A 26,664-nucleotide genomic window follows, 5' to 3' on the forward strand; every position below is an offset into this window, starting at 1 on the left:
TCTATGTCCCTTTATCCACGAGGTTGGAAGTCCTGAGGTTTGTCCATAACTCTAAACTTGCTGGACATTTTGGGTTCAGGAAGACCCAAGACATGCTCTCACGTTCATTTTGGTGGCCCAGATATAAGAAAGATGTGGAGAACTATGTAGCTTCCTGTCAAATTTGTGCTCGGAAAAAGACCACTCAAATGTCACCTCTTGGATTATTGCAACCGCTCCCAGTACCTTCAAGCCCCTGAGGGTCAATCCCTATGGATTTTGTGGTTGACCTACCTACCTCCCTCTTAAGGACAAACTACTCTTTTGGTTGTCATTGATCGCCTTACTAAAATGGCTCATTTTGTCCCTACTAGGGGTGTACCCACCGCTCAACAGTCAGCTGAATTAATGATTTGAGAAATATTCAGACTTCGTGAGATCCCAGATAATGTTCTGTCAGATAGGGGGATACAATTTACTTAAATTTTTTGGAAGAGTTTTTGGACAGCTTTGGGCATAACAGTCAATTTATCTTCTGCCTTTCATCCCCAATCTAACGGTCAGACTGAGGGAACAAATCAGACCTTGGAACAATACCTTCAATGTTTTGTCAGCTATCTTCAGGAGGACTGGGTTAACTATCTTCCCACAGCAGAATTTTGCTATATTAATGCAAAGCACAGCTCTACCTCTCAAAGTCCCTTTTACTGCTGCAGCTTGAAGAGGAGGAGGTGGGTGATGAGAAGGAAGATGTTTTGGCACCTACTGAGGGACTGAAGGAGGATGAGCCCAGAGAACCCCTTTTTCATATGTGTGTCCACATGTTGCGATGTCTACGGAGGGACCCCCGCATTTGCAGCATCAAAAACCAGGATGATTAATGGTTGGCCACCCTTCTGGATCACCGCTACAAAGACAAAATGTCACGGTTTCTACCCAACCCGGCGCAAGAGAAAGAAAAGGTGACCCGCCTGAGCATAATACTATGCCACCAGCTGTGTGAGGAGTTCCGCGCACCACATTCCACACCGGGAGCTCAGGCCGACACCGGCCCCACCGTACCCTCGTGTAGCAGTGGCAGCAGCATCAGCAGTAGTGGCAGCAGGCCACACACATCTAAAAGTCTAGGCCAAGGCAGGGGGGATTTTCTGGATGCATGGCGAAACCTGATGCGGCCACCTCAAACGTGAAGTGCAGGGGCATAACCATTGAGAACAGATGAAGCGCATGGTGCACGATCACAATGGCTGGTGGTGGTGGTGTTGACGACAGCATTTATGAGGAGGATGTCTGTCCTGACAGTAGTGACACCAATAATTTGGGTCAACAGGCATGAAATCTGCCCGCAGTTAGCACAGTATGCCATCAAGCTTCTTTCCTGCCCGGCAACCAGTGTTCTGTCTGAAAGAACCTTCAGTGCCGCTGGCAGAGTGGTCACAGACAATCGATCATGGCTGTCGCTGGAAAATGTCAATCCCCTCACCTTTTTGAAAATGAACGAAAGGTGGGTTACCAACAACTACAATATCCCCACTGCAGATGTCACTGATTGACTGACACAAGTACTCACTGGCCAACCAAGTGGAACCAACACTGTGAACCAACACTGCTCCTGTGCTGAGTCTGTGGCTGCCTATCACTAACACCCTGTCAGCTGAGCCTGCCTCTGTTGAATTTTTCCGCTAGTTATCGCAACGTTCAGGGGTGGCATTCATCGCCAAATTTCATGCTTGCCATTGTGCCAGCCAGCCATATACTGCTGCTTCCGGGAGGCTGACAAACTGCAGATGAAAACCTCCAGTACTGCCACACTGATAGGTACCATTGCCTTTGCCTAATTTTTCAGCTAATTATTGTAAGATTGAGGGTTAGCATTCATGTCATCCACTTTATGATTCAAACTAGCAATATTGTCTACCTTCTTACCGCTTTCGACAACACAGACCACAGCAACAGTGCTGCCACACAAAACATCTTGGTCTGGCTCTTCACAAATTTTAGATATTTGTATTATACACATCTGGGTGGCATTGATGATAGACTACACCCAGCTCTAGATGCCAGTTACCAATGAGGTCCCCACTCCATCTTAGGGCCCACTGTCTCCTCCTGGTGCTGCTGCTGGTGCCGCCTGTCAGTACTCCGTTCAGTAAAATTGTACACTTCTTCGTGGCATTGACGATGCACTACACCTAGCTCTAGATGCCAGTTACCAATGCAGTCCTCGCTCCATCTCAGGGCCCACCATCTCCTCCTGCTGCTGCTGCTGTCGCCTGTCAGTACTCTATTTACTAAAATTGTACACTTCTAGGTGGCATTGATGATGCACTACACCCAGCTCTAGAAGCCAGTTACCAATGCGGTCGACGCTCCGTCTCAGGGCCCACCGCCTGCTGCTGCTGCTGCCACCTGTCAGTACTCTATTCACTAAAATTGTACACTTCTGGGTGGCATTGATGATGCACTACACCCAGCCCTAGATGCCAGTTACCGATGCGGTCCCTGCTCTGTCTTAGGGTCCACCGTCTCCTCCTGCTGCTGTTGCCGCCTGTCAGTACTCCATTCACTAAAATTGTACACTTCTGGGTGGCATTGATGATGCACTACACCCAGTTCTAGATGCCAGTTAACAATGCTGTCCCCGCTCCTTTTTAGGGCCCACCCCCTCCTCCTCCTGCTATTGCTGCTGCTGCTTGACATTTACAAAACTTGTATTACACACTTCTGTGTGGCATTGACGATGCACTATACCCAGTTCTAAATTTAAATCTTAAATCTAAATTTCTGGTCTACTGTAAAATAAATACAGATATTTCAGTGTTTGATACCTGTTCCTATTTACCAAAGAAGACCGTTTGGTACAGTGAAATTTTCTGTGCTACTGTAAAATAAATACAGATATTTTAGTGTTTGATACCTGTTCCTATTTATCAAAGAAGACCGTTTGGTACAGTTAAATTTCTTGCCTACTTTAGAATAAATACGGATTATTTTTTTTTTAACTACATTAGCAATTTATTTGGAAATGGACAAATGTATTATGTATATTATATATTATATTATATAAATGTAATATTTGAAACAGTTGTATTAAACAAACCAAAGTAGCTAGATCTTTACAATGATACATTTTGACAGACTATGCTGAACATCTACCATGAAGGATTGTTTGTCTTGGTATCTAAATATGTTGTCTCCACAAGTATTTTTCTTGAATATCAAACAAACATTGATGGAGCAAAATCCTAATATGTGTTCTGACCGTCCATTGTCTGCTACTTTGCTGAAAGTGTTGGCCCTGGAAGTATCGCACCTCCTAGATTTGCGTCAAGCTAAGTCTTGGCTAGAGTTTATTTGTTGTTTTTTTTTATTAGTACATTTATATGTGGGGAAACTTAAGCTACGTACACACTTCCAATAATTATCGTTGGTAAACGAACGACGAACGATCCTGCACGATATCTTTGAATGATTCTATAGCATCGATCCTGTACATACAGATAACGACACGATCGTTCAACGATATTGTACATACGATAGATGCGATCGTTTGAACGATACAGGAAGTGACGTGCACCAGAGGAAGTGAATAATGTGTACGAACTATCGGGTCAAACGAACGACATTCACCACACTGTTCCTTTGTCCCTCTGTGCAATATGCCCTTCAAAGTGTTCTCAAGGAAGAAGAAAGCAGCTCTTGCTTTGATATGTCTGCTTAGTGCTGAAGAGGAGGACATTGAGGAGAAGAAGCGGCAAATGTGGTGTAAGGATTGGTTGTTGGACCGAGACAACATTTCACATGAGCATCTGCTACGTGAACTGCGCCACTCATTCCCAGATGACTACAAGAACTATCTTCGTATGTCAGATGTCTGTTTCCAGCAATTACTTTCAGCAGTTAGACCTTTTCTGCAGAAACAAGATACCTTCATGAGGAAGTCCATTACACCTGAGCAGAGGTTGATCGCCACGCTGAGATACGTTGCCACTGGAAGATCTCTGCAGGACATGAAGTTCTCCACTGGGATCTCACCGCAAGCAATGGGTCATATCATCCCCGAGACATGTGCAGCAATTATCGACTGCTTGAAAGATGAGTACATGAAGGTAGAGGCCCCATACAATCATTAAAACAAAATGACAAATTTGCTTCATAACCAGAAGATACATTTTATTTAACAAGTGCATGTAACAAAGTGCCAATAAAAAAGTATAAATAACCATAGAAACAAAACATAACTATTTTAACAATATTAACAACAATATAAAACCAATTAACATTTGTGACACACTCCCACTATAAATCAGTGAAATTGAGGCTTTCATTGTCAAAACTGTACTGATTTGGCGTACTGGAGGAAGGGTAGTGATGATGCTCATATTGGTGGCGTGGAGTGTGTACAGGTGAAGGGTGAGCCTGCGGGTATGGATAGGGGTAGGAATAGGTAGGATATTGTGGGTTTAGTTGGTTCATCATTCCTTTGTTCACCAAATCCGTCATAATAATCTCCACAGCACCTGCCTGTTCTGGGCTTATCTGCCGCAGTTTTGACACAATATAGAAGCCAAAGCCATCCAAGTGATCCTCTTTTTCATTTAATATGGACATGGCTTTCTTGAAAGCTTCTTTTTTTTCCAGCTCCTGATGTTTTCTTTTCTGACCCCTTTTTTGGTTGCAACTTATCCGAGTGGATGTTGTGGCAGCAGGTGAGCTCTCCGCAGGTTCACTAAAGGAGGAAGTCTGCAAGAAAAATAAATAGAACATATAAACAGAACATATTATGCATATAAAATCCTTCCTATGTTCTCCTTTCAGTTTCCTAATACACCAGAGGAATGGCTGGTCATTGCTTCAGAATTTCAAGATTTATGGAACTTCCCAAATTGTGGAGGAGCAATTGATGGAAAGCATGTAAGAATTACCCCACCGGCAGACAGTGGATCGTATTATTATAACTATAAGGGGTTTTTCAGCATTGTGCTCATGGCAATAGTGAATGCCCGTTACGAATTTATTTTAGTGGACATAGGAAGAAATGGGTGCCTGTCTGATGGAGGGGTTCTGGATGGTACGCCATTTCACAGGAAGCTGATGAACAAGCAACTGCACCTTCCTAGAAACAGCCAAACTGTGGAGGGACTGAACTTTGTGTTTGTTGCAGATGAAGCATTTGCACTGCATGAAAACCTGGTAAAATCTGGTGTCTTGAATATCTCTGGAGTCTCATCAAGGCTTTCCCCAGCATCCCTGTGTGTACCTTCCCCGGCATCCTTGTCCGCTTCTTCCAGGCTGCACACCGATGGCCGACCTTCATCCTGATCTGCAGTGAATGCCAACAGATTAAAGTACCATAATTTAGGTACATATACATCATCCGCTGCAGCACCTGACCGCTGTGAAGACTTTATTTTGTTCATTTCCTTTTTGTAAACGGTCCGCAGGTTTTGTATCTTCTGCTTCACATATTTTATGTCGGCGACAGGGTTCACGGTCTTGCAGAGCTCCACCATAGCGACCATGAGACGATTGGAATAATCCGCAGACTTTACCTTCCACAGACAGGGATGGGACCTGTATGCCTCAATAAACTCTCGCATGAAGTCAGGATTATTAAGTGCATCATAGGCCATGATCTGTGAAAAACATTAAAATATAAAATATAACAAAACTATAAACATATAACATATAAAAACATATAAAAATATGCAGCATCACCTACCTCAATAATGTTGGTCGCGCGAATTGTCGGGCGAATATTCGTATTAACGAACACACTTTCCGGACTTGGCACCTTGCACTTCTGATTTCCCACAGCACTTTGCAAATCCAGCCACTTCCTGTTAAAATGTTTCCTGTCATGTGAGAGGATGTCTCAACAAAGAGCCAGCCCAGCCACCCGTGCCACACCTATGGCAAGAGAGGAGATGGAGGTGTTGGTGGATGGTGGATGTGTATATTAAAAATACATAATTTTTAAATATAATTCAAATATGGTTTTGATTTTATTTTTATGCAGAGTTGATTCTGGTTTCCCCTGCAGAGGAGGTAGTAGAATCTGGAATGTCCTGGAGAGGTGGGATTATGATGGTCGGAGGGTCATTACAAATCCCAGAATGCAAGGAAAAATCGCAAATATGGTTTTGATTTTATTTTTATGCAGAGTTGATTCTGGTTTCCCCTGACCAGGCTCGGCGTCTGGAGGAGCAGGTAGAGGTGGAAGGTAGGATATTGTTATATATTTATTAAGAAAAAATGTATTATTTTAAAAATATTAAAAATACATTATTTTTAAATATAATTCATATATGGTTTTGATTTTATTTTTATGCAGAGTTGATTCTGGTTTCCCCTGCAGAGGAGGTAGTGGAATCTGTGGTGGAAATTGACCCAGGTATGTACCTAAATTTTAGAGAGGTAGTTTGCATATAATTGTGTGTAATTTAACTTTTTATTTTTGTTTGCTCTTAAAGTTTCAGAGGGAGAACGAGAAAGTCCTGGGCCAGGCACATCAGGACAGATGGCGAGAAGTGTTGGTAAGCATTCATATATTGTTCATGCAAAAATGTCTCATATCCATGTGTTGACTTCACAATATATGTGTACTTAATATTCTTCTTTTTATTTCTACACAGATGTTGTTTCCCGAAAAAAAGAATTGATGGCCAAACTCGAGGCCGTGGACAAAAAATAGAAGGCCGTGGCCAAGATAGTGCGTGAAGCAAGGAGAGACATGCATGCACTTAAAAAAGAGATAAACAAAAAATTTTAGGACCTTTTATATTATTATTTCTTTTTTTAATATAGTTTTTATATTTTTTTAATAAAAATATTTTTTTAAAAAAATTTGTGTGTGTGTCATTTATTTATACTTGACTGGCAGGTAAGTTTTAAATTTGAACTAAGCTGGAACAGGGTGTAGAACTGCGCTGGAACAAACAGGATGAAGTACTGCGTATATATATATATATATATATATACATACACACACACTCATAAACACAATACAGCCTGTATAGAACATTCGTGCGACCGTACGCGCGATAGATGGTGAACGATCGTCGTCCAATCGGATCCGCCACGCCGGTCGTTCATTTCCAACAACTATCCTCGTTCGTCCGTGTCATTGGTCACTTTTTTTAAGAACGATTTTTGGTCAATCGGTCATTCGACGGTCGTTCGTCGTTCATTTCCAACGATAATAATTGGACATGTGTACACAGCTTTAGGCACAGAAAAACTCAATTTTTAAGAGCATAGTCTCTTAAAATGTATCATTGTTAAAATTATAGCTACTTTGGTTTGTTTAATACAACTGTTTCAAATATTGGGCATTTGGTACATTACTGTACATTTGTCCATTTCCAAATAATATGCTAATGTAGGTATAAAACCGGAAATAGTCGCCGTAACCCCCTTTGCTTTTTCCCTCGTTCGTTTGGAAGGAACACAACCTCATTGGTAAGCGAGAAAGGCCCGATTCGCTGTGAGATCGAACTTAAAAATCTCGCTCCCTCATCCCTATTCACTAATATTGAAGTACTGTAATTGGTGGTTAATTCATCAGAAGTGGGGTACTGAATTTACACTCTTAGTTATGAGCAAAGATTGACTAATCATTTCAAAGATCTTATCACAGGCATAAGGAAAATACATTTATTTTTGGACAAGTAAGTGGGGGGTTTATTTTTAAGGAGTGGGCAACTGAATTACGACAATTTTATTCTTTTTTCCTTTTAATTTTTATAGGCAGCCAACAAATTGACATATACAAAAAAAAACATTCAGATAAGGTGCATAAAATTTTGTACAGAAAAAACACATAATCAACGAGTAGAAAGAAAGAAAGAAAGAAAGAAAAGAAAAGAAATTATGTGGAGGGGGTACAAGGAAAGGTAGGGCAGGCCTAGGCAGGTGGGCGAAGCAGCTTTATTTAGTCAGCAGAACATTTAAATTCTTCCCAATAAAAAGTGTGCACTGGCCTGCGTGATGGCTGATCCCCTGATTTTATCAGTTCTTCCATAAACTGTATATCATTCACTCTGGTAAGCTACTGCCTAAGCGTAGACGGGGCAGTGTGTTTTCACAAGGCTGCAATAAATAAATGACGTAGTAGGGAGCATTTCTATTGTTTCTTGGACATTGCAGACACGTGGAGCAGAGCAAGCTCTGGTTTGTCTATTATAGAGACATCCATCAATTTACATAGTTACATATAGTTACATAGTGGGTTAGGTTGAAAAAAGACATAAGTCCATCAAGTTCAACCACTAGGGCAAAAAAAATATCCCAGATATAAAACCCTATAAGTGAATAATTGGGAAGAGAGTTCTCTATATCGATCATTTATATATTTATACAGAGTGATCATATCCTCCCTTAAATGTCTCTTCTCAAGGGAGAATAGATTCAGTTCACTTAATCTCTCCCCATAGCCGAGCTCCTCCATGGAGGAGTGTCATTCTCACCACTCTCTCCAATTCCACAATGTCCTTTTTGTGAACTGGTGCCCAAAACTGGACTGCATTTTTCAGATGTGGTCTGACCAATGCTTTGTAAAGGGGCAGGATTATGTCTCTTTCTCCTTAGTCTATTCCTCTTTTAATACAAGAAAGTACTTTACTAGCTTTAGATAATGCAACTTGGCATTGCATGCTGTTATTAGGTCTATGATTGTCACAGTCTAGATTCAGGCTTGGAGTCCAGTGGCTGGAACAGCAAGCAAACTCACAGTGAAGGCAGGCCTTATTCACACAGTAACAAAATAATCCAAGAAACGTAATCAGTAGAGTAGTCAGCAAAACAGCAGCCGAAGATCGGTACCCAGGTAGTCAGCAAACAGGATCAGCAGTACAAAAGCGAGATATTGGCAGGAGCACAATAATCTGGCACAGAGTTCCACACAACCATTTTAAAGGAAGTGGCTGGGAAGAGCACAGGAGTTCAGAGTTCTTTCAAGAAAAGGATCAGGCAATGTTTAACTCAGTGATCAGGTACAGAGCTGTCCAGCACTTCAGGTGGCTCAGTGCAATGGTCCACTGCCAGCCACCGCAGAAGCCCCAGGTTTGATTTCTGACAGTACATCCGCCTTTCAGGATGGCCCCTGGACATCTTAGGACCTGGTTTGTGAGGGAATCTCTGATGGAATTCTGTTGGAAGCCTAGGAGCATGGACATTTTCTTCAGGTTCCCAAGAATTCTCTTCTGGTCCATATCCTCTCCATTGAACCATATATTGCAATTTGTTCCTGACGATCCTGGAGTCAAGAATCTTTGCAACAATAATTTCTTCTTCCCCTTGTACCTGCACAGAGGGAGGAGGTGGAAGGACTCTGCCAGGAAAAGTGTTTTGGTTGAATGGTTTGAGCAGTGAAACATGAAAGACAGGGTGAATCTTCATACTAACAGGAAGTTTTAAGCGGAAAGTGACTGGATTGATTTGAGCTGACATTTGGAAGGGTCCCAGGTATTTTTGTCTGAATTGGGAAGATGAAACATGTGTCTTTAAATTTTTGGTAGATAACCAAACATTAGCTCCTATATGAAATGTGGGAATTTCTCTGCAATGTCTATCTAACAGTCCTTTTGTAATTTTCATGAGCTTCCTTAAGTGTCTCAAATAATTTCCTTTGAGTCTCTTGTAAGGCTGCTAGTCTATTAGTTATGGCAGGAATCAGAATGGAGATAGGAAGATTGGGGATAAATATTGGATGATACCCCATGTTTACTCTTTTTTTGGTTGTTCCATCGCCCGCACAATGCCTGGGGTGTTTTGATTACTCTTTTGTTGGCTGTTCCATCGCCCGCACAATGCCTGGGGTGTGACAGCACAAATTCGGGTTGGACAGGTCTTGTCCAGCAGCCCCAACATGGTCTCCCTTATCATCATCATAATCATCTTCCTCCTCTTCTGGAAACTCCTGATGCTGGCCAGTGTCCCTTCTTGCTCCTCCTGATGCTGGCTATGCACCTCCCCCATTTCTTCCCCTCCTCTCCCATCGCCACTTTCCATCAGGCCACACTGGGTATTATCAAGCAGAAAGATGATAGGTATGACATCGTTCGAGCATGACCGCTCCCGACCTACAACGTTTGTGGCCTGCTCAAAGGGGGCCAGTACGTTGCACAGCGTCTCCATCTGCAGCCACTGGTCACTGGTAAAACGGCTCAGTTGTGGGGCTGTACCAAGGGCTCCGCTGCCTCCATGTACCACGCTGACTACGTAATGGTGGATGGCTAGCTTTTGCTCACACAGATGCTGGAGCATGTGCAGGGTGAAGTTCCATCTAGTCACAGTGTCACAAATCAGTCTATGCGGTGGAGGCCTCTGTTGGCGCTGTATCTTGCTAAGCGCCGCTGTGGCAGTAGGGGATCAGCATACATGGCTGCAGATGGAGTGAGCTTGTCTCAGTAAGTCCTTTCCTTATGCCTACCACTCCTTGGTACGTGTGGAGGAACTTCTGCTCCACCAGGTTCAATACGTGTGCAAAGCAGGACATATGTGTTATGCGGCCCATGCTCAGTGCGGCCACAAAGTTGGCCCCGTTGTCGCACACTACATTGCCTGTTGTGAGTCTTGAGGGCCTCAGCAAACCCTCAACCTCTCTGTGCAAAGCGGAGAAGAGTTCTTCTCACCCCCAGGGACTTTTCACCCCCAGGGACACCAGTTTAAGCACTGCCTGGCAACGCATTTGCTTAAGGGAGCCGTAGTGGCGTGCCTGGTTAACCACAGTGTCCTTTCCTGCTGGCCTTTCAGGGCAAGTAACGAAAAGAGAAGGTGTGCCGGTAGAAGGAATGAAGGAGGAGGGAGAGGACTGGGGTGGCCCATGCTTTCCCACCCCACTCCTCGGCGAGGTACCAGGTGCTACAATGCCTCTTGCAGACTACTGCCCACTGAGCTTTGCAAGGCCACCCAGTGAGCAGTGAAGGACAGGTGGCATCCCACTCCGTGTCTGGTTGTGGATTTGACTAGACACCGAGAATGCCAATGCCCGAGAGAGGTTACCCATTACATGTGCATGTAAACTGGGAACAGCTGTGCGGGAGAAAAAATGACTGCTTGGTATATTCCACCGACACTCGGCACATGCCATTAGGTCACGGAAGGGAGCAGAGTCCACAATGCTGTACGGCAGTAGCTGCAAGGCCAGTATTTGGCTAGACGTGAATTGAGCTTGATTACTCTTTTGTTGGTTGGGCCCATTGCCTAATGTCTTGCGCAGAACTCTCGTAGAATGAGCTGAAGGGACTTGGAGCTAGGGGAGCTGAAGGGGTCACTGGAGTACCCATCTTGCAGGACAAACGTCGTCTGACGCCACAAAACCTGCCACCAGAAGCTGATACTTCCTCGCAGCTGGAAATCTGGCTGGTACCAACCTCCTGAGACGTACTAGCAATGACAGTTGGAGGTGGAGAAAGAGTCAATGGAGGGGGAAGAAGAAACAATGACGTGGTTGCACCTCCTTCAAGAGAATGCAAGTACTGCTCCCACTTTGGTTTGTGGTTCTTGCGCATGTGGAAAAGCAGGGGTGTTATACCCAAATGTTATCAGCGCCTGTCCTCTGCGAATTTGCCTGTGGCACAGGATGCAGATTGCTATGCACCCGTCATCGTCTTTCAGCGTGAAAAAGGACCACACTGGAGAGGTGCGTGCAACCACTCTGCTGGTCTTTTTCTTTGCCTGCCTCTGCGTCTGCTGGGTGCCCTGCGTCTACTCCAGCTCCATCTCCCATACAGTCACGTGGTCTCTGACTGTTCCCCTGCTTGTGCCCACTCATCTGTGTGTTCTTTGGGACTCACAAGAGGCAGATATGCGGCCCCTTCCATCCACAGTCTGTTGCTGCTGCTTTTCCTGTACGTCTGTTTCGGAACCGCAGCTAGCCCTTACACGCAACGGTGGCTCCTAGGTGACATCACGGTCATCATCATCCTCATTTTCATCTAAGCCAATCTCTGCAAATGTAGCCACTGATGCAGAACCCTCGCCCAGCAAGTGCTGACCACACTCTCCAAGGACCTCAAAGTCTGCCTCGTGCTCTGAAATTCGCAATGACAGATCCTCAGGCTGTTCATCAAACAACAAGGCAGAGTCATCGGGAGGTACACGCACATTAGCCACGCTAATTCCTGTCTTTGCTCCTGCCACGGCTGTGCTGGTTGCTGCTGCTGCTGCAAAAGAAAAGCCTGCTGCACTTGAGGCCCCTGAGACCCAGTCCACAAGACGTGGATGTATGATTTTAGTACGCCCTCTCAATGGGTCTACCAGTGTACTGGTACTCCGCACACATCTCAGACCTGTTTGACAACTTGTGCTGCTGCCTCCAACAGTTTGCTGCTGCTGTCCCACAATGACGGACTCCCGGGCAGTATGGCCCCTACCAGATGCGGCAGGTCGCCCAACGCCACGCCTTCCCCTGCGTCTACCGCTCATCTTTTACTTATTCGGGCAAAATGCACCTGTACCAAACAGTTTCTTTAGTAAGTAGCAAGTGGTATCAGAATAAAATATCTGTATTTTTTTGACAGAAATACAGACTTTTTCCTGGCTTTTTTAATAGATAGCAAGTAGTATCCGAATTAAATATCCATATTTTTTTGAGAGTAATACAGAAATTTTTCTGGCTATTTTGATAGCAAGTGGGATCAAAATGAAATAGCTGTATTTTTTTTTAGAAATACAGAAATTTTCTGGCTATTTTGATAGATAGCAAGTGGTATAAATATAAAATATCTGTTTTTGAAAGAAATACAGAACTTTTCTGGCTTTTTTGATGGATAGCAAGTGGTGTCCGAATTAAATATCTGTATTGTTTTGAGAGAAATACTGAATTTTTTGGGGCTTTTTTTTTAGCAAGTGGGATCAGAATGAAATATCTGTATTTTTTGGAGAGAAATACATAACTTTTTCTGGCTTTTTTGATAGATAGCAAGTGGGATCAGAATAAAATATCTGTATTTTTTTTTAGCAAAATACAGAATTTGTTTTGAAATAACTGTTTATTTTGGAGAGTAGAACATAAATGTTTCTGCATTTTTTGCTAGATAGCAAGAGGTAGCATCAAAAACTGCACAATTTGTATATTTCAAGATTTACAGAAGGCTCCTAACCTGTCCCTGTCACAATGCACTTCTCTCCCCGCTTCAGATCTCATTCTCTTCTGATTTGGCTGTTGGGCCTTGCTGTGCATCCTGGGAGCAAATGACTCACTCCCAGCCACACCATTCCTACTGGAAATAGTCGCCGTTCCCGCCCCCTGCATTTTCCATTGTTTAAACACAACCTCATTGCGAATGACAAGGCTGTTCTCGCTTAAATGTTCGGTAAGGTAAGGTAGGCCTGATTCACCGCGAGATCGAATCTACAAATCTCGCTTGCTCATCCCTAGTTCCCACAAAGTTTTTTCATGGTAAGGGAACAAATACGGTTTGTAAAAAGATAATTAGCTGAGAGCCATTAAAAGGATGTATTGCAGTCCTAATGAACATATACTGGCAGTGTGGGACAAGGATAAAGATGATTAGGACGTGTCATTAAATTAAATTATGCTAACTGGTTAAGTGGAATATTCTGGGCCTCGCTTAAACTTAAACTGTGGCATTAAAGTACATCACAGAAAGCGACTCCAATTATGTACATAAAACAAGGTATTCACCCAGTTCTCTGACCTCCAGATGTTGAATGGTTTTGTCCTGTGTAGGGTGTCCACAACAGGTGCCATGCCTAAAGTAGGTATTTGTTTGATCAGTAGAATAACCAAAAGGGGAGAATGAGAAAGAAATGACTTTGTCATAGACTCCATTTTGTTTATAGCCTCCATTTTGTAGCAGAACCATCCATTAGAAAAATATCAAGAAAATCTGCCTGCATTGTGGGGGTGAACATCCTGTACAACTGGTTAAATTCCTTTTCTTTGTCTAAAGCAAAGACAGAAAAGACAAAGGCAAGAAAAGACAAGGTCCTCTTGTGGATTGCCAAAAGCATCCACTAAATAGAGTAGTTCCACTTTTATTGATATATATTTAGAAATTCAAGGCAATTAGTTTTTATAATATATAATAAACATTTATTTAATGAGGAATTTTTAATCTAACATTCACTGGCATGACACTTCTCCTGAAATATCATCCTTAAAGCAAGTTTCTTCAAAATTTACTGGGTCACTCCACAAATTCGAATCAAAAGTTGTACCTGTAGTGAAAAACAAAATATTAAACCTTGAAGAACAAAAAATTGTAACATCATGCAACATTTGACAGTTATGGGCACTATTATTTCTATTAGCCCACTAGAAAGTAATTTATTACTGGTTTAGCTATTCTATAATGTACCGTTTGGAAGGAGGGGGATATTGTTTAACTCAGCATGAGCCCTTTTATTATTCAGGCATTACTTTACAGTGATACTACTCTACTTCTTTCTTGATTTTTGAGATGGTTTGCATGGTTTTCAAACTCTATGATGCAGCAATCAGAATGTCATACTATGCTTGTGTCCTAAGTTGTCTGAAAGTGTAACAGTGTATTTAAACCCAAGAGCAAAAATAGAATATTTTGCAATTTACTTATCCTCATGTGTGCTTAATTTAGTTTTTTACTTGGTAATTTTGCTACCAACATACAACAATGTTCCAAATTTTAAAATTTATAAAAAGTGTTATTTGATTGAAAAGGTGCCTTAAAAGTAGCTTTTGGTTTTTGTAAGGGATACTTTAGGGAGATTCACCAATCAGTGCAGCTGTCCTTGCCAGTTTAATAAAGAAAGACAGTAATTGTATAGTCTCAACTGGATTAATTGCCTTCCTATTTTACTTGTCTACCATAGTATATTTTTAAATGTCAATTGATAACCTTTGTTCCTAAAATCTGTTTTTATATATCTGGCAATTTGTAAGGATTAGCAGTTTTTACAAAAAATCGTAAACGTTTATTACTTTTATGGTTCAATATGTTTTTTTTAAGAAAGACATAGAAAAATGTAACATACATTTTGTACAACAATAAAGATCTATACAAATATGTAAAAAAAAATTCAAGCGCCAATAACAGTGCAAACATCAGAATAACAATGGTATTGAATGTAACAATCAAGGTAAACCAGGATAAAAAAAAGGAAAAAAAGAAAAAAGAAAAAGAAATGAAAGAAGAAGAAAAAAACCCATAACAGTAATGATCATACATTAAACATAAAATCTGAAATAAGGACAGAGGGGGCAGGAACTTTTGGTAAGAAAATAGGGGGGAGGGCACCATTTATTTGGAAGTCGAGTGAAAGTGACCTAAGGTTAGCAATTTGATGTCTGGGGAGGAGAACCTAGCCTTGATTTCAATTTGGAGATGTGCTATAATGTTCCCAACGTGTAGTAAATTTATCCAAAGAATCATTGTCAAAGGATCCAATTTTTCCCATTCTCATAATTTAACTGATCTTGGAAACCCACAAAGCTAATGAGGGTGGAGTTGTTTACTTCCTACTTGTTTACTTAAAAATAATGGAATAAGCTGGCAGGCTGCTGCCATAAAGTGACCGTGTAGGGTCTTTTTTGGAGGGGGCAAAAGATCTGGATATATAGAGAGAGTAGGCCTATTTCCGGAGTAGAAGTCAAAGTAGTAGCGCAAATGCCTAAGCATAATGCGAAGATCTCAAGCCAATATGGCTGCAGAATTGAGCAGGCCCACCAAATTTGCAGGTAAGTACCCTCAGCCCCACCACACCTCCAGCAAGTACTGGGCACCAGGGGAAACATACAACTGGGTCTCTTTATCTACGGGATAAGATTTTGTAATTTTTCCCACAGACAGAAGTTTTATGAGCCATTTCAAAGGCAGTGAGCCAGTCTAGCTTTGCTAAACCTCTGTTGAGATCCTTATGCCATTCTGCTACAAATTGTGGTGAAATTTTTTTATAAGTTTTCAAGGCTATCTTGTAGATAACAGAGACTAGATGACGGGGAGTTTCCACCAATGTACACAACTGTTCAAATGAAAACAGCTCTCTGCCCGTTAGGGGAAAGTTGAAGACCCTTGCAAAATCTAGCGAGCTGCATGTGTAATAATGAGGATTGTGGAAATAAACATACTCTGGGTAGACTCCAAGAAGTGTCTGGCTTGTGGCCAGTCTTCTCTGGAATATCCCTCTGTGTTTGGCATGAATTCCCATAGGGAGGCCTGGATGATCAAAAGTGGCGTTAATGGAGACGGTAGGGTGGATAAGGAATAGCGTATATTAGGTGCCATATCCTCAATGAAACCCTGGTAAATGGGGAATCCAGAGGGTATTGTCTAAGCATAGTAGGAGGTAACCATGGTAGTGCCCTCAGGTCCAGCCTGTAGAGCTCCTGTTCAGCTATAATAGAGAGTTTACTCCTATATGACCCTTGTCATTCCACCACTCTAGTGAGCAAGGCTGCAAAGTAATAAAGTTCAAAATTGGGTAGGCCCATGCCTCGTACCTGTTTGCGTCTGCAGAGGGAGGCATGTTTAAGCCTTGGTCTGCGGCCGCCCCAAATAAACATGGAAGAGAGTGAGCGCACTGTATTATACTGTATAAAAAACAGTACTATACTATATTGTAAAAAAAAAAACTTTTTTGGGGGTAAATAGGGATTGTTTGAAATAAGAGAAACCTGGGTAAAGAGTTTATCCTTAAAACATTCATTCTACTAAACCAAGAGTAATTTTCTTTCAATAATTGAGATTTTTCTGAAGTGTTCTAAGCATCCGCCATAATTAGGCTGGTAAAGTTTCCTTGGATCAGAGGGAACAGCTATACCCAAGTAAATAAGGAGCTCCAATTTAAGGGAAAATTCAAAGAGATTTGGAAAGCATGTGATTTGGGTAAGTTAAAGTTTAAAGCCTCTGTTTTGGAGAGGTTAATTTTAAAGTTACTATGAAGACCAAATATGTGAAACTCCTGGAATAATGAAGGAAGGGTAATAGGAGGTTGAGTCAAATATAGGAGAACATCATCCGCATACAGCGCCATTTTATGGTGAATGGTAGGGGATTGAATTCCATGAATAAAAGGGTTTTTGTGAATAGCAACTGCCAGATGTTCCATCACCAATGCAAAGAGGAGGGAGGAAAGTGGACAGCCCTGTCTGGTTCCATTAGATATAGCAGAAGGTTCAGACTGGGACCGGTTAACCAGAACCTTAGCAGCAGGAGAGGCATACAGAGACATGATTCTGGATCAGAATTCAGAACCTATACCGATTTGTTGGAGAGTCAGGTCCAGGAATCACCGGTTGACCCTATCAAAGGCCTTCTCTGCATCTATAGAAATGAGGCAGGCTGGCATTTTTTTTTGGTTGTCATATGCGACTAAATGCAATGTTGTGGTGGTGTTATCCCTGGCCTCGCAGCCTGGAATAAAACCTACCTGGTCAGTATGCACTAAGGTAGGCAAATGGGGGCTAACCTGTTCGCTAAGATCCTCGAAAATAATTTAATATCTATATTTAATAGAGATATGGGTCTGTAGTTGTTGTAAATGGTGTTATTATTCCCGAGCTTAGGGATGATTGAGCTATTGGCCAGAAGCATGGGCGGGGGAAGAGGGTGATCTGCGTCTACCATGTTAAAAGAGCGAGTAAATTAAGGGAGTAGATTAATGGCCAAAAGCATGAGGTGAAACCATCTGGACCAGGACATTTGCCTGATTTAAGGTGTTTGATAGCTTTGGCAAAGTCCTCTGATGTAAGTGGGGATTCTAGGGTAGCTATCTGTGCTGCTTCCAGTGTTGGTAAGCCTGTGTCATGTATGTAGGACTGCATAGATTCTATGGGATGTTCTACACCAGATTGAGTTGGTGTTGGAGGAAGATTATATAATTTAGCATAATCATTTTCAAACACCTTGGCTATAGCACGGTTACCATACACCTTGGAGCCTTCAGATAACATAAAAAGGGAGTCTCCTTGTTGGTGTAAGGTGTAAGGTTTGAGCCAGATGTTTCCCACAGTTGTTGGGAAATTCATAACATTGCCATCTGGCCTTGGCTAGAGCAATGATTTAGTGGGAGTCTAAGATACATAAAAGTTCCCTTCTGGTATTTGAGAGGTCAACAAGTGTGCAGGAATCTAAGTTTCGTTTATGTTGGAGTTCAAGCTCTGCAATTTTGGCAAGGAGAAATTTGATTTGCATAGATCTGGCTTTTTACAGGCGGGACCCATTTTTAAATCAATATACCCTAAAGTACACATTTTAGGGCCTCCCATTGCATAAGAGGATAGGTAGAAGTGGTTAAATGAGTAAAACAAAAGGTGCTTGTAGCCCTCTCAATTTCTGCTACACATACTGAATCCTGAAGAAGTAAGGTATTAAGTCTCCAGGAAATTCTGCAGGCAGAATTGGAGGGTAGACCCAACTCTAAATGTCTTGGTGCATGATCAGACCAAAGGCATATGCCCATTTGAATGGAACATCTAGCAGTGATTGTACAATAAGGAAATAATCAATACAACTAAAGGTGTTGTGGGCATGTGAGAAGTAACTTTATAGGTGGGATGAGAAATTCGCCACACATCTACTAAAGCAAGCGTTTGCCAAAGACGTCTCATTTTGGAAATAGAAACAGCACTGCAGAGTGGCCAGAGGAGGTATCCTCACGTGGTACAAGATGTACATTAAAATCGCCTCCTAGAATGAGATTATGGTGGCAAAAATGTTCCAGGTCCTTCACTAAGATCTGAAAGAAGTGATATTGATCACGGTTAGGAGCATATAAGTTTGCGAGTGTATAGACTCTATCCGCATAGCAAATAGTCAGGAATATATAGAGGCCTAGAGGGTCTATGTGTTGTTACAAAACATCTGGGGTAAACTATTTATGAAATGCAATAGAAACCCCTTTTGACTTAGCCTGAGGGTTGGTACTATATTACCATGAGGTGTAATATGTTTTTTTTAAAAAATAGGTATCACTCCTTAAGTGTGTTTCTTAAAGAAAGAGGATTTCCGATACATCTTTATAAAAGTGATACAGGACCTAAGTGCGCTTTTCCGGTGTGTTAAACCCTCTCACATTCAAGGAGGAAATTTTAATATGGTTATCCGGCATCAAGGAATGGATAAGAAGGATTTAGATACAGATCTCCTTTTGGCAATGGCACACAGGTCATATTGGCAATGGTGAATTTAGATGGGTAGTTAGAGAGATGGGTATTAGGTAAGACAAAGAAAGAGGGGTCTAAGATGTGTCATGGAAAAATCTGCGTCAGTATTCCTAGGTGGGGTAACATAGTTGACCAGGCAGGAGGAGCTCACGGTCCCGGCCGGCAAAACAATATATGAGCCAAATTTCAGAGTACTCCCTGTATTGCAATGCAAATAATATGACATTAAGAGCTCAGGTGTGGGAAAGGTTTAGTCTGGTGCTGACCTAATGTCATGTATAAGAAAGTAAAAAGAGATTGTGAGGCAAAAGATAAACAATAATAATCAGTAATAAGTCAGCATCAATGTAGTAGAAACATTAGTGTTAGAACCCATACAAGTTAAAATGCATATGAAACATATGCACTCCCGCCATTGCAATACCTATAGTTATAACATTAGGATCAGGTGCGGGAAAAAGTTTAGTATGGTAAAGACTTAATGTCATGCATAAGGGGTTTAAAAAAAAATGATGCAGTGTCCATGGTGGATCCAGCAGGGTAAGTAAGATCGGCCATCCTGGGAGGCCCAGCTCAGGAAGGCCAAATGCACTCTGAAATATAGTTAAGTCCTCGGGTTAGCGGAAAGTTCCTGTTTCCAAAGGCAATCAATTGAAAGGGGAATCCCTATCTATACTTTATGTTGTGTGATTTGAGGACATCCAAGATAGGTTTTGGAGCTCTACGCTGTACGAGAGTGTGGCGGGAAAGATCTTGCATTAAGGAGATTGAGGTCTGAGTGCAGTGCATTCTCTAAATCATCATGTAGATAGATGAGTTGGTGGAGTAATGTGGAGTGAGCATTAAGAGCTTCAGTGTGCTTGACCAAGTGTCCCCTTAACCTCCTGGGCAGTTCATTTCTATATATCAATATATTATATTGTAAAATAAATTTTCATGAAAGTCAATGTACTGCATTTAGACATATAAATTGTATTCCATACAGTTATTTTGTATTGAAAGCAATACAAAATAACTCAGGTCAACATGTCATTTTCATCAGATATAATTTTATGTGGCCTTTTAGTATTTTTGCTGCGGATTTCAAATTTGTGTTCAGTTTTTCTCTAGCACCTCTAGTTTTTGTTATGCAGCTAATTATATATTGTGTGAAATTCATTATAAATAGCCTTAACATTTTACAGCATTTAACCACAGTTTTCTTTTTTTAAGGTTAGAGACTGCACTAACTGCGATTAATTTCATTTGTCATCATGCCTAGAAATTGCCTTAATGATCCAGACAGTTTCTGTTACATGTCTGGTTCATTCACGACAAAAGCACGACGTCGCCAAATTACCACAGAACTTAAAAAGATATATAAATTATATTTTGGCTGTCCACTTGGTGACAAGGATAAATCTTGGGTTCCACATGTCATCTGTACCAGTTGTTCCAACGGATTGCGTGACTGGCTGAAATGACGTATAGCAGCAATGCCATTTGCAATCCTGATGGTGTGGAGAGAACCGCAAGACCATCTAATCGATTGCTATTTTTGCCGCATCAACAAATGTGGATTCTTAGGTAAAACTAAGCATAAAATTGTTTATCCCAGTTTGATTCTGCAATTAGGCCTGTTTCCCATGGTGATTCATTGCCAGTTCTGGTACCGCCACATGCCAGACTTGCTTCTGTAGAAGGTGACGAGGAATGCGCTGGAGTTGCAGCCAGTTACAACCCGAATCTTTTGATCCTGACTACTTGGTCAATGAAATTTCAGAACCAGAGACCATTACACAAGCAGAGCGGAATGATCTTGTTCGTGATCTAAATCTCTCCAAAGACAAGACAGAACTTCTTGCTTCAAGGTTTAAACAGAAGCACTTGCTTGCAAAGGGTGTAACTGTAACTCACTACAGAAAACGAAATCATAACTTGACAAAGTTCTTCAGTAGTGATGGCTCACTGTGCTACTGTCATGATATAAATGCACTCTTTAACAATTTGTCACAGGAGCATGTTCCATCTGAATGGTGTCTCTTTATTGATTCCTCTAAAAGAAGCTAGAAAGCAGTCTTACTGTATAATGGTAATTCCAAACCAAGGTTACCAATTGCCCATTTCGTTAACCTAAACAAGTCCTATGACAACATGAAGTTACTACATGAAGCAATCCAGTATAAAACACACAAGTGGAACATCTGTGGGAATCTAAAGGTCATTGGATTGCTGATGAGATTGCAAGGAGGATTCACAGAATATTGCTGTTTCCTATGCCTGTGGGACAGCCGATGTACGGGAGACCATTATGTCAAGCGTGATTGGCTACCAAGAGATACCTATAAGCCCAGAACAAGCAGTGTCAAGTTTCTGCCTCTGGTTGACCCACATAAAATATTTCTGCCACCTCTGCATATCAAGTTAGACTTGATGAAGAACCTTATAAAGGCTATGGGTAAATCAAACTCAATGGGTTTTCAGTACCTTGTTGACAAGTTTCCAAACATAAGCACTGCAAAAATGATGGAAATGAACTTATAGGGCCACAGATCAAGTCTGTTTTGCAGGATGATGTTTTCAAACAATCTCTCTCATTAGCTGAGCTAGAAGCTTGGGTTCATTCAATTGGCTGTCTGAAAATTTCTTGAGCAACCATAGGTATCCTGCATACAAGGAAGGTGTTCAGAATCTGCTTGATTCATACCAGAAACTGGGTTGTCGCATGTCATTAAAAATACATTTCTTGCACTAACATCTAGAATTCTTCACGGAAAATCTTGGTATGGTGAGTGACGAACAAGGAGAATGTTTTCACCAGGACATTCAGTTAATGGAGCACCGTTACCAAGGTTTCTAGAATGAAAGTATGATGGTTGACTACTGCTTGATGCTGTACCATGACAATCCAGACAGAGTACACAAGAAAATACTCTAAGCATTTCTGAAGAAACAATGGTGCCTGACTGACACAGATCTATCACTGTTCAGATCTATAGATAGATTGGTATAGATCTATATCACAGTGTGCCTTATTTTACTTCACACTGAAGATGTATTAACATTCACTTCAATGGTGCTTACGTTTTAGTATAAAATACATGCACGTACAATGTTAACTATAATAGTACTCATAACTCAGGAACTAACTCAGTGTTAAGAAAAAACTGAAAACAGATCTGAAATCTGCATGAAAAACTGATGGTTTCTGATGGTTTCTGATGATTATCAAATCCAATTTTTTGTTTACCTGTGTAATTTGACATTTGTGCTGCGCCCCCAGCGGCGGATGTACGCGCAAATGTCACTTGGAACTCCCGGGGAATGTCAGCGCACTTGCCGGGGGACAGATTGAGAAAGAGGACGCAGCCAGAGGATGGAAAGACACTGGAGGATGCCAGAGGACCCCAAAGGGACCAGGTAAGTGTTAATTTTTTACTACCCCGAGTGTGACTCAGGGTTACCATTTTCAGCTTGTTTTTTTACCCCGAGTCACACTCTGGCTTACCTCTGTGGGGGTTAAATCATCAGTAGTATTCTCTGTCTTCCATCCTGTTTCCTAAATCATGCTTGAGATCAGTCAACTCAATTTTTTATGTATGCTCCAGCCTGTCGATCAGGGCCTCAAAATCAGCCTTGGTGCGCAGGGCTGTCAAGTAGGATTCCATGTCCCAGATATAGCTAACTTCCAAGGGGATTGAGGAGAAGGAGCTGAGAGTCCAGATCTAGAGGGTCTGCTGGGCTGCTTGGAGAGGGAGAGTGTATGCTGGCCCTCACCTGTTCTGAAGCAGGGGCAGAGTGTCACGGTCCCTTCCGTGACTGAGGTTAGAAGATCTGTGAGACAAGCTGCACGTGAGGTTATCTGACAGTCTCTTTGTTTTTACTTGTTTCTGTGTTGTTGTTTGTAATGACCACACCCCTTGTATCAGCTGCAGCTGGTGGACATTACTGCTTCTCCATTTAGTCTGGCCTCACACTTCATGCTATGCAGTTGATATTCACTTCTGGGATGTGAAGAGCTAGTGCGTTGTCCTCTCCAGAGTTCCTGCTCATCCATTTGCTAATTAAGATAAGTTGAACCACTTTTGGTGTTTTGTTGTTCTTTTGTTGTTCCTAGGCCTTAGGGAGACACTGGTTCTTTCATCAGGGAAGGAACCAGTAGTCTCAAGCCCAATCACTACTTCAAAGGCTATTCAGGGTTACAAGGGCCTAGGTTCCAGTGTATGAGTATTCCCACCTTTAGAGGACATTCATACTGTCAGGATTCAGGGCTAGGTTAGGGTGTCCATAGGGGGTGACCGTTTCCTTTTCCCTAGCCATTGAAGGCCTAGTCCCTTGTATTTATCTTTCTGTTTTCCTCCCCTCCCCATTATCCGTGACATTATCAACCGCCCAAACCACTATTTATTGTTTGTGTCAGTGCAGCTATGGATATCTCTGCACTGGTCGCACAATTGCAGGGGCTGTCTTTGGAGGTAGCTGACCTCCGCACGACCGTCTCACACATACAGAGACCACAGGCAGCTGGTTGTGACAGCAGGAATCAGGCCTGCCCTGAACCCAAGGTGGCGCTCCCAGACAGATTCGGTTCAGGAAGTCGTGCAAACTATATTTTAAACTACGTCCACACTCTTCTGGGGAGGAGAGTCAAAGAGTGGGTATAATCATCTCATTGCTTAAAGGCGACGCTCAGTCTTGGGCTTTTTTATTGCCAACCGGATCTCAGTCCCTCTGGTCGGTAGATGAATTTTTCAGAGTGCTAGGTCTTATCTATGATGATCCAGATCGGATTTTCCTGGCCGAGACCATGTTGCGTGGCTTGCAGCAGGGAAAGTGTTCTCCGGAGACCTATTGCTCTGAATTTAGGAGGTGGGCTACGGATACTGAGTGGAATGATCCTGCTCTCTGTATTCAATTATGTCAAGGACTATCTAAGAGCCTGAAGGACGCATTGGCGTTTCACGAATATCCTGGGTCATTGGAAGCTGCTATATCCCTTGCTGTACGTATGAATAGACGCGTGAGGGAGAGATCTAAGGTTCCTCAATCCCAGGACATACAATCATATAAGATGGTGGCCTCCTCTGACACTTTGGGTGGGGAGACGCTTGAGTTTATATCTAGTGACGAACCTATGCAGTTGGGGGGAGCTACCTCTGGGCATGGGAATAAGAACTTTGGGCATAAGAAGGGACTCTGTTTTTTCTGTGGAAAACAGGGACATTTTATCAACATCTGACCTTATGTTCAAGGTGAAAACAAAAAAAATGTGTGTTTAACCCTCATCTCTCACTTGGTGGTCTGTGTGGGGAATCAGAGAATTTACTATTGTCATTTACCGGTAGTACTCGATTTCTCCTGTCTGCTGAGGTGGCGCTAGACTCCAAAACTGTGGGAATTGAAGTGTTTATTGACAGTGGGGCAGGGGTTAACTTAATTGATGGTCAGTTTGTCCGTATGCATGGGTTAACAACTAGTGCATTAGACAAAAATATCCCAGTGTTTGCAATTGATTCCGCTCCACTCATGCAGAAATGTTTGTCACAAATGGTGCAGGACACCCGTTTAAAGGTGGGTGATTTTCATCAAGAATACATCTTGTGCTTTGTGCTGGAGAGTCTGCCTGCTCCATTGGTACTAGGTTTACCATGAATAGGCAAACATAATCCTACCATCGATTGGCAAGTGAAACAGATTCTTGATTGGAGTGATTATTGCATGGACAACTGTCTTAACACATCGCTTTCTGTAGTAACCACTAAGGTTGTACTTTCGTTTATTTCTGAGTTTTCTGATGTATTCTCTGAAAGTGGAGACGAGGAGTTACCTCCACATCCGGAGTATGATTGCCCCATCAACCTTATTCCTGAAGCTAAGCTGCCCAACTCTTGGTTGTATGGTCTTTCCGAACCACAAGAGCGGCCATGCAAGAATTTATCACCGAGAGTTTGCATAAAGGTCATATTAGACCATCTAAATCTCCAGTAGCTGCAGGGGTTTTCTTTGTTAAGAAAAAGGACAAAACTCTTAGATCATGTTTGGACTTCCGTGGGCTTAACCGCATTACTGTACGTGACCCTTACCCTCTTCCTTTAATCCCGGATTTGTTCAATCAGATTGTCGGCTCCAAATAGTGCCTGTTTTAGTGTTAAGCTAGGGTTACTTGCTGTTGGTGTGTATTCGTCTGATGTACTGTTGCTGACCTTGCCTGTTTCTGATCTTGTGAATTTATGTTGCTTGGACCAACCTTTTGCCTGTGACCTCGACTCTGCTTGTGTCTTGTGTACTTCGTCTGGTGGACGGATTTACCTGTATATGACCTTTTGCTCTGTATTCTGGACTTGTCTCTATGGAATCTTGGTACTGCATTATCTGTGGGCTCCTGGTCCTCTACCAGCCCTTCCCCAGGCACCATCCTTTGCGCAAGTCCTGTGTGCAATCGTGTGCTGGGAATTGGAACCAGTCTCCCTAGGCTAAGCAGGGGCTTGTTATAGATGAAGTGAGAGCGTTAGATTGGAGGACTGGTGTCTGGTGAGTACTGTTTCTGGACCAGAGCTTTACAATATGACATCTCATTGTTGTTTTGTATCAGTGCTGTGAGTTAAAAAATTGATTTCTTGTTAATGGGCCCAGCCCTTTTTCAGCATCTCTGTCAATTGTCAAAACAACAAAAAAACAACAGGTTCTATATTTTCACTAGAAATCGGCTTTGAAATTAACACTATAAGTATAGACGGGCGCATTACATTTTAAAACACCTGCAACTAAAAATGACAGTCCATGTTAACATTTTTACAATATCCAAAAAAGCTAAAAAAAAGTGTTTGGGCTTACCTAATTGTCTGACAAGTTTGGGTAGGAGAGAATTCATGAATTCACAACGTCTCGAATAAAGATTATTTTTTACTTCCCATGAACCAGTTTTTAGAACAACATATTTTTCATCTTCATTAGTGTATGGAGGCCAAATGAAATTCTCTTCATTATTATCAGGTGTTCTGCAAATAAACAAAATTTTGTGTAAAGTGTACATTATTAACAAAGTGTTGAACACTTTGAATAACATCCATCCACTCAGAGGAACTGTCAACCTAATTACAATCCTAACAAGCTTGATAAATAATGTTTTCCCGGCCTGGACCTATGCAATATTGTTTGATCAAATTGATATTTTTAGAAACACTTTTCTATTTCTTTGAAAAGTCTGATATAAACAGATATTATCCTTTTGAAAGCATTTAAGGTCAGCATGTAAAGTATGTCAGGGTAGCCTTTTGCACTAATTACAACTCTAATTTTAAAATATAATAATAGCAACAAGATCAAATCAGAGCATGTAGACCCATTAAATCATGTCTCTGGGTTGGTAACTTTGGACAAAGAAAAGGTGGATTTACTAAACACTTTTTTTAGTTCTGTGTACACAAAGGAAAATAGCAGAGCTGACATCCAAATTGTTAATAGCAATGTCCCTGTCTTAAATGAGCCACAATGGCTCAAACTTGATATGATGGAGAAACAGGTTGACAAAGCACCAGGACTCAATGGATTACATCCACATGTCCTCAAAGAGCTGAGCTTAGGTATTTCAAGGC

General features: G+C 41.8%; 1 protein-coding gene and 1 long non-coding RNA gene across 2 annotated transcripts in view; one reads left to right on the plus strand and one right to left on the minus strand.

Annotated features, from left to right (window-relative positions):
• Positions 1–6,110: 6,110 nt before the first annotated feature.
• LOC140342506 (uncharacterized) lies at positions 6,111–6,515 on the plus strand. Its single transcript, XR_011923092.1, has 3 exons — positions 6,111–6,202; positions 6,314–6,373; positions 6,453–6,515. It is a non-coding gene; the product is annotated as an uncharacterized lncRNA (long non-coding RNA).
• Positions 6,516–13,923: 7,408 nt separating this feature from the next.
• The window catches only part of LOC140342498 (cholinesterase-like), a 41,771-nt gene continuing 29,030 nt past the window's right edge, over positions 13,924–26,664 (minus strand). The window contains exons 4-5 of the mRNA XM_072428700.1: positions 25,904–26,067; positions 13,924–14,166 (exon numbers count right to left, since the gene is read on the minus strand). Coding sequence (XP_072284801.1) covers positions 14,072–14,166; positions 25,904–26,067 — 259 coding nt within the window. The 3' untranslated portion in view covers positions 13,924–14,071. The remainder of the gene's footprint in view (positions 14,167–25,903; positions 26,068–26,664) is intronic.

Source organism: Pyxicephalus adspersus, chromosome 12 (genome assembly GCF_032062135.1).
Source record: "Pyxicephalus adspersus chromosome 12, UCB_Pads_2.0, whole genome shotgun sequence".
Lineage (NCBI taxonomy): Eukaryota > Metazoa > Chordata > Amphibia > Anura > Pyxicephalidae > Pyxicephalus > Pyxicephalus adspersus.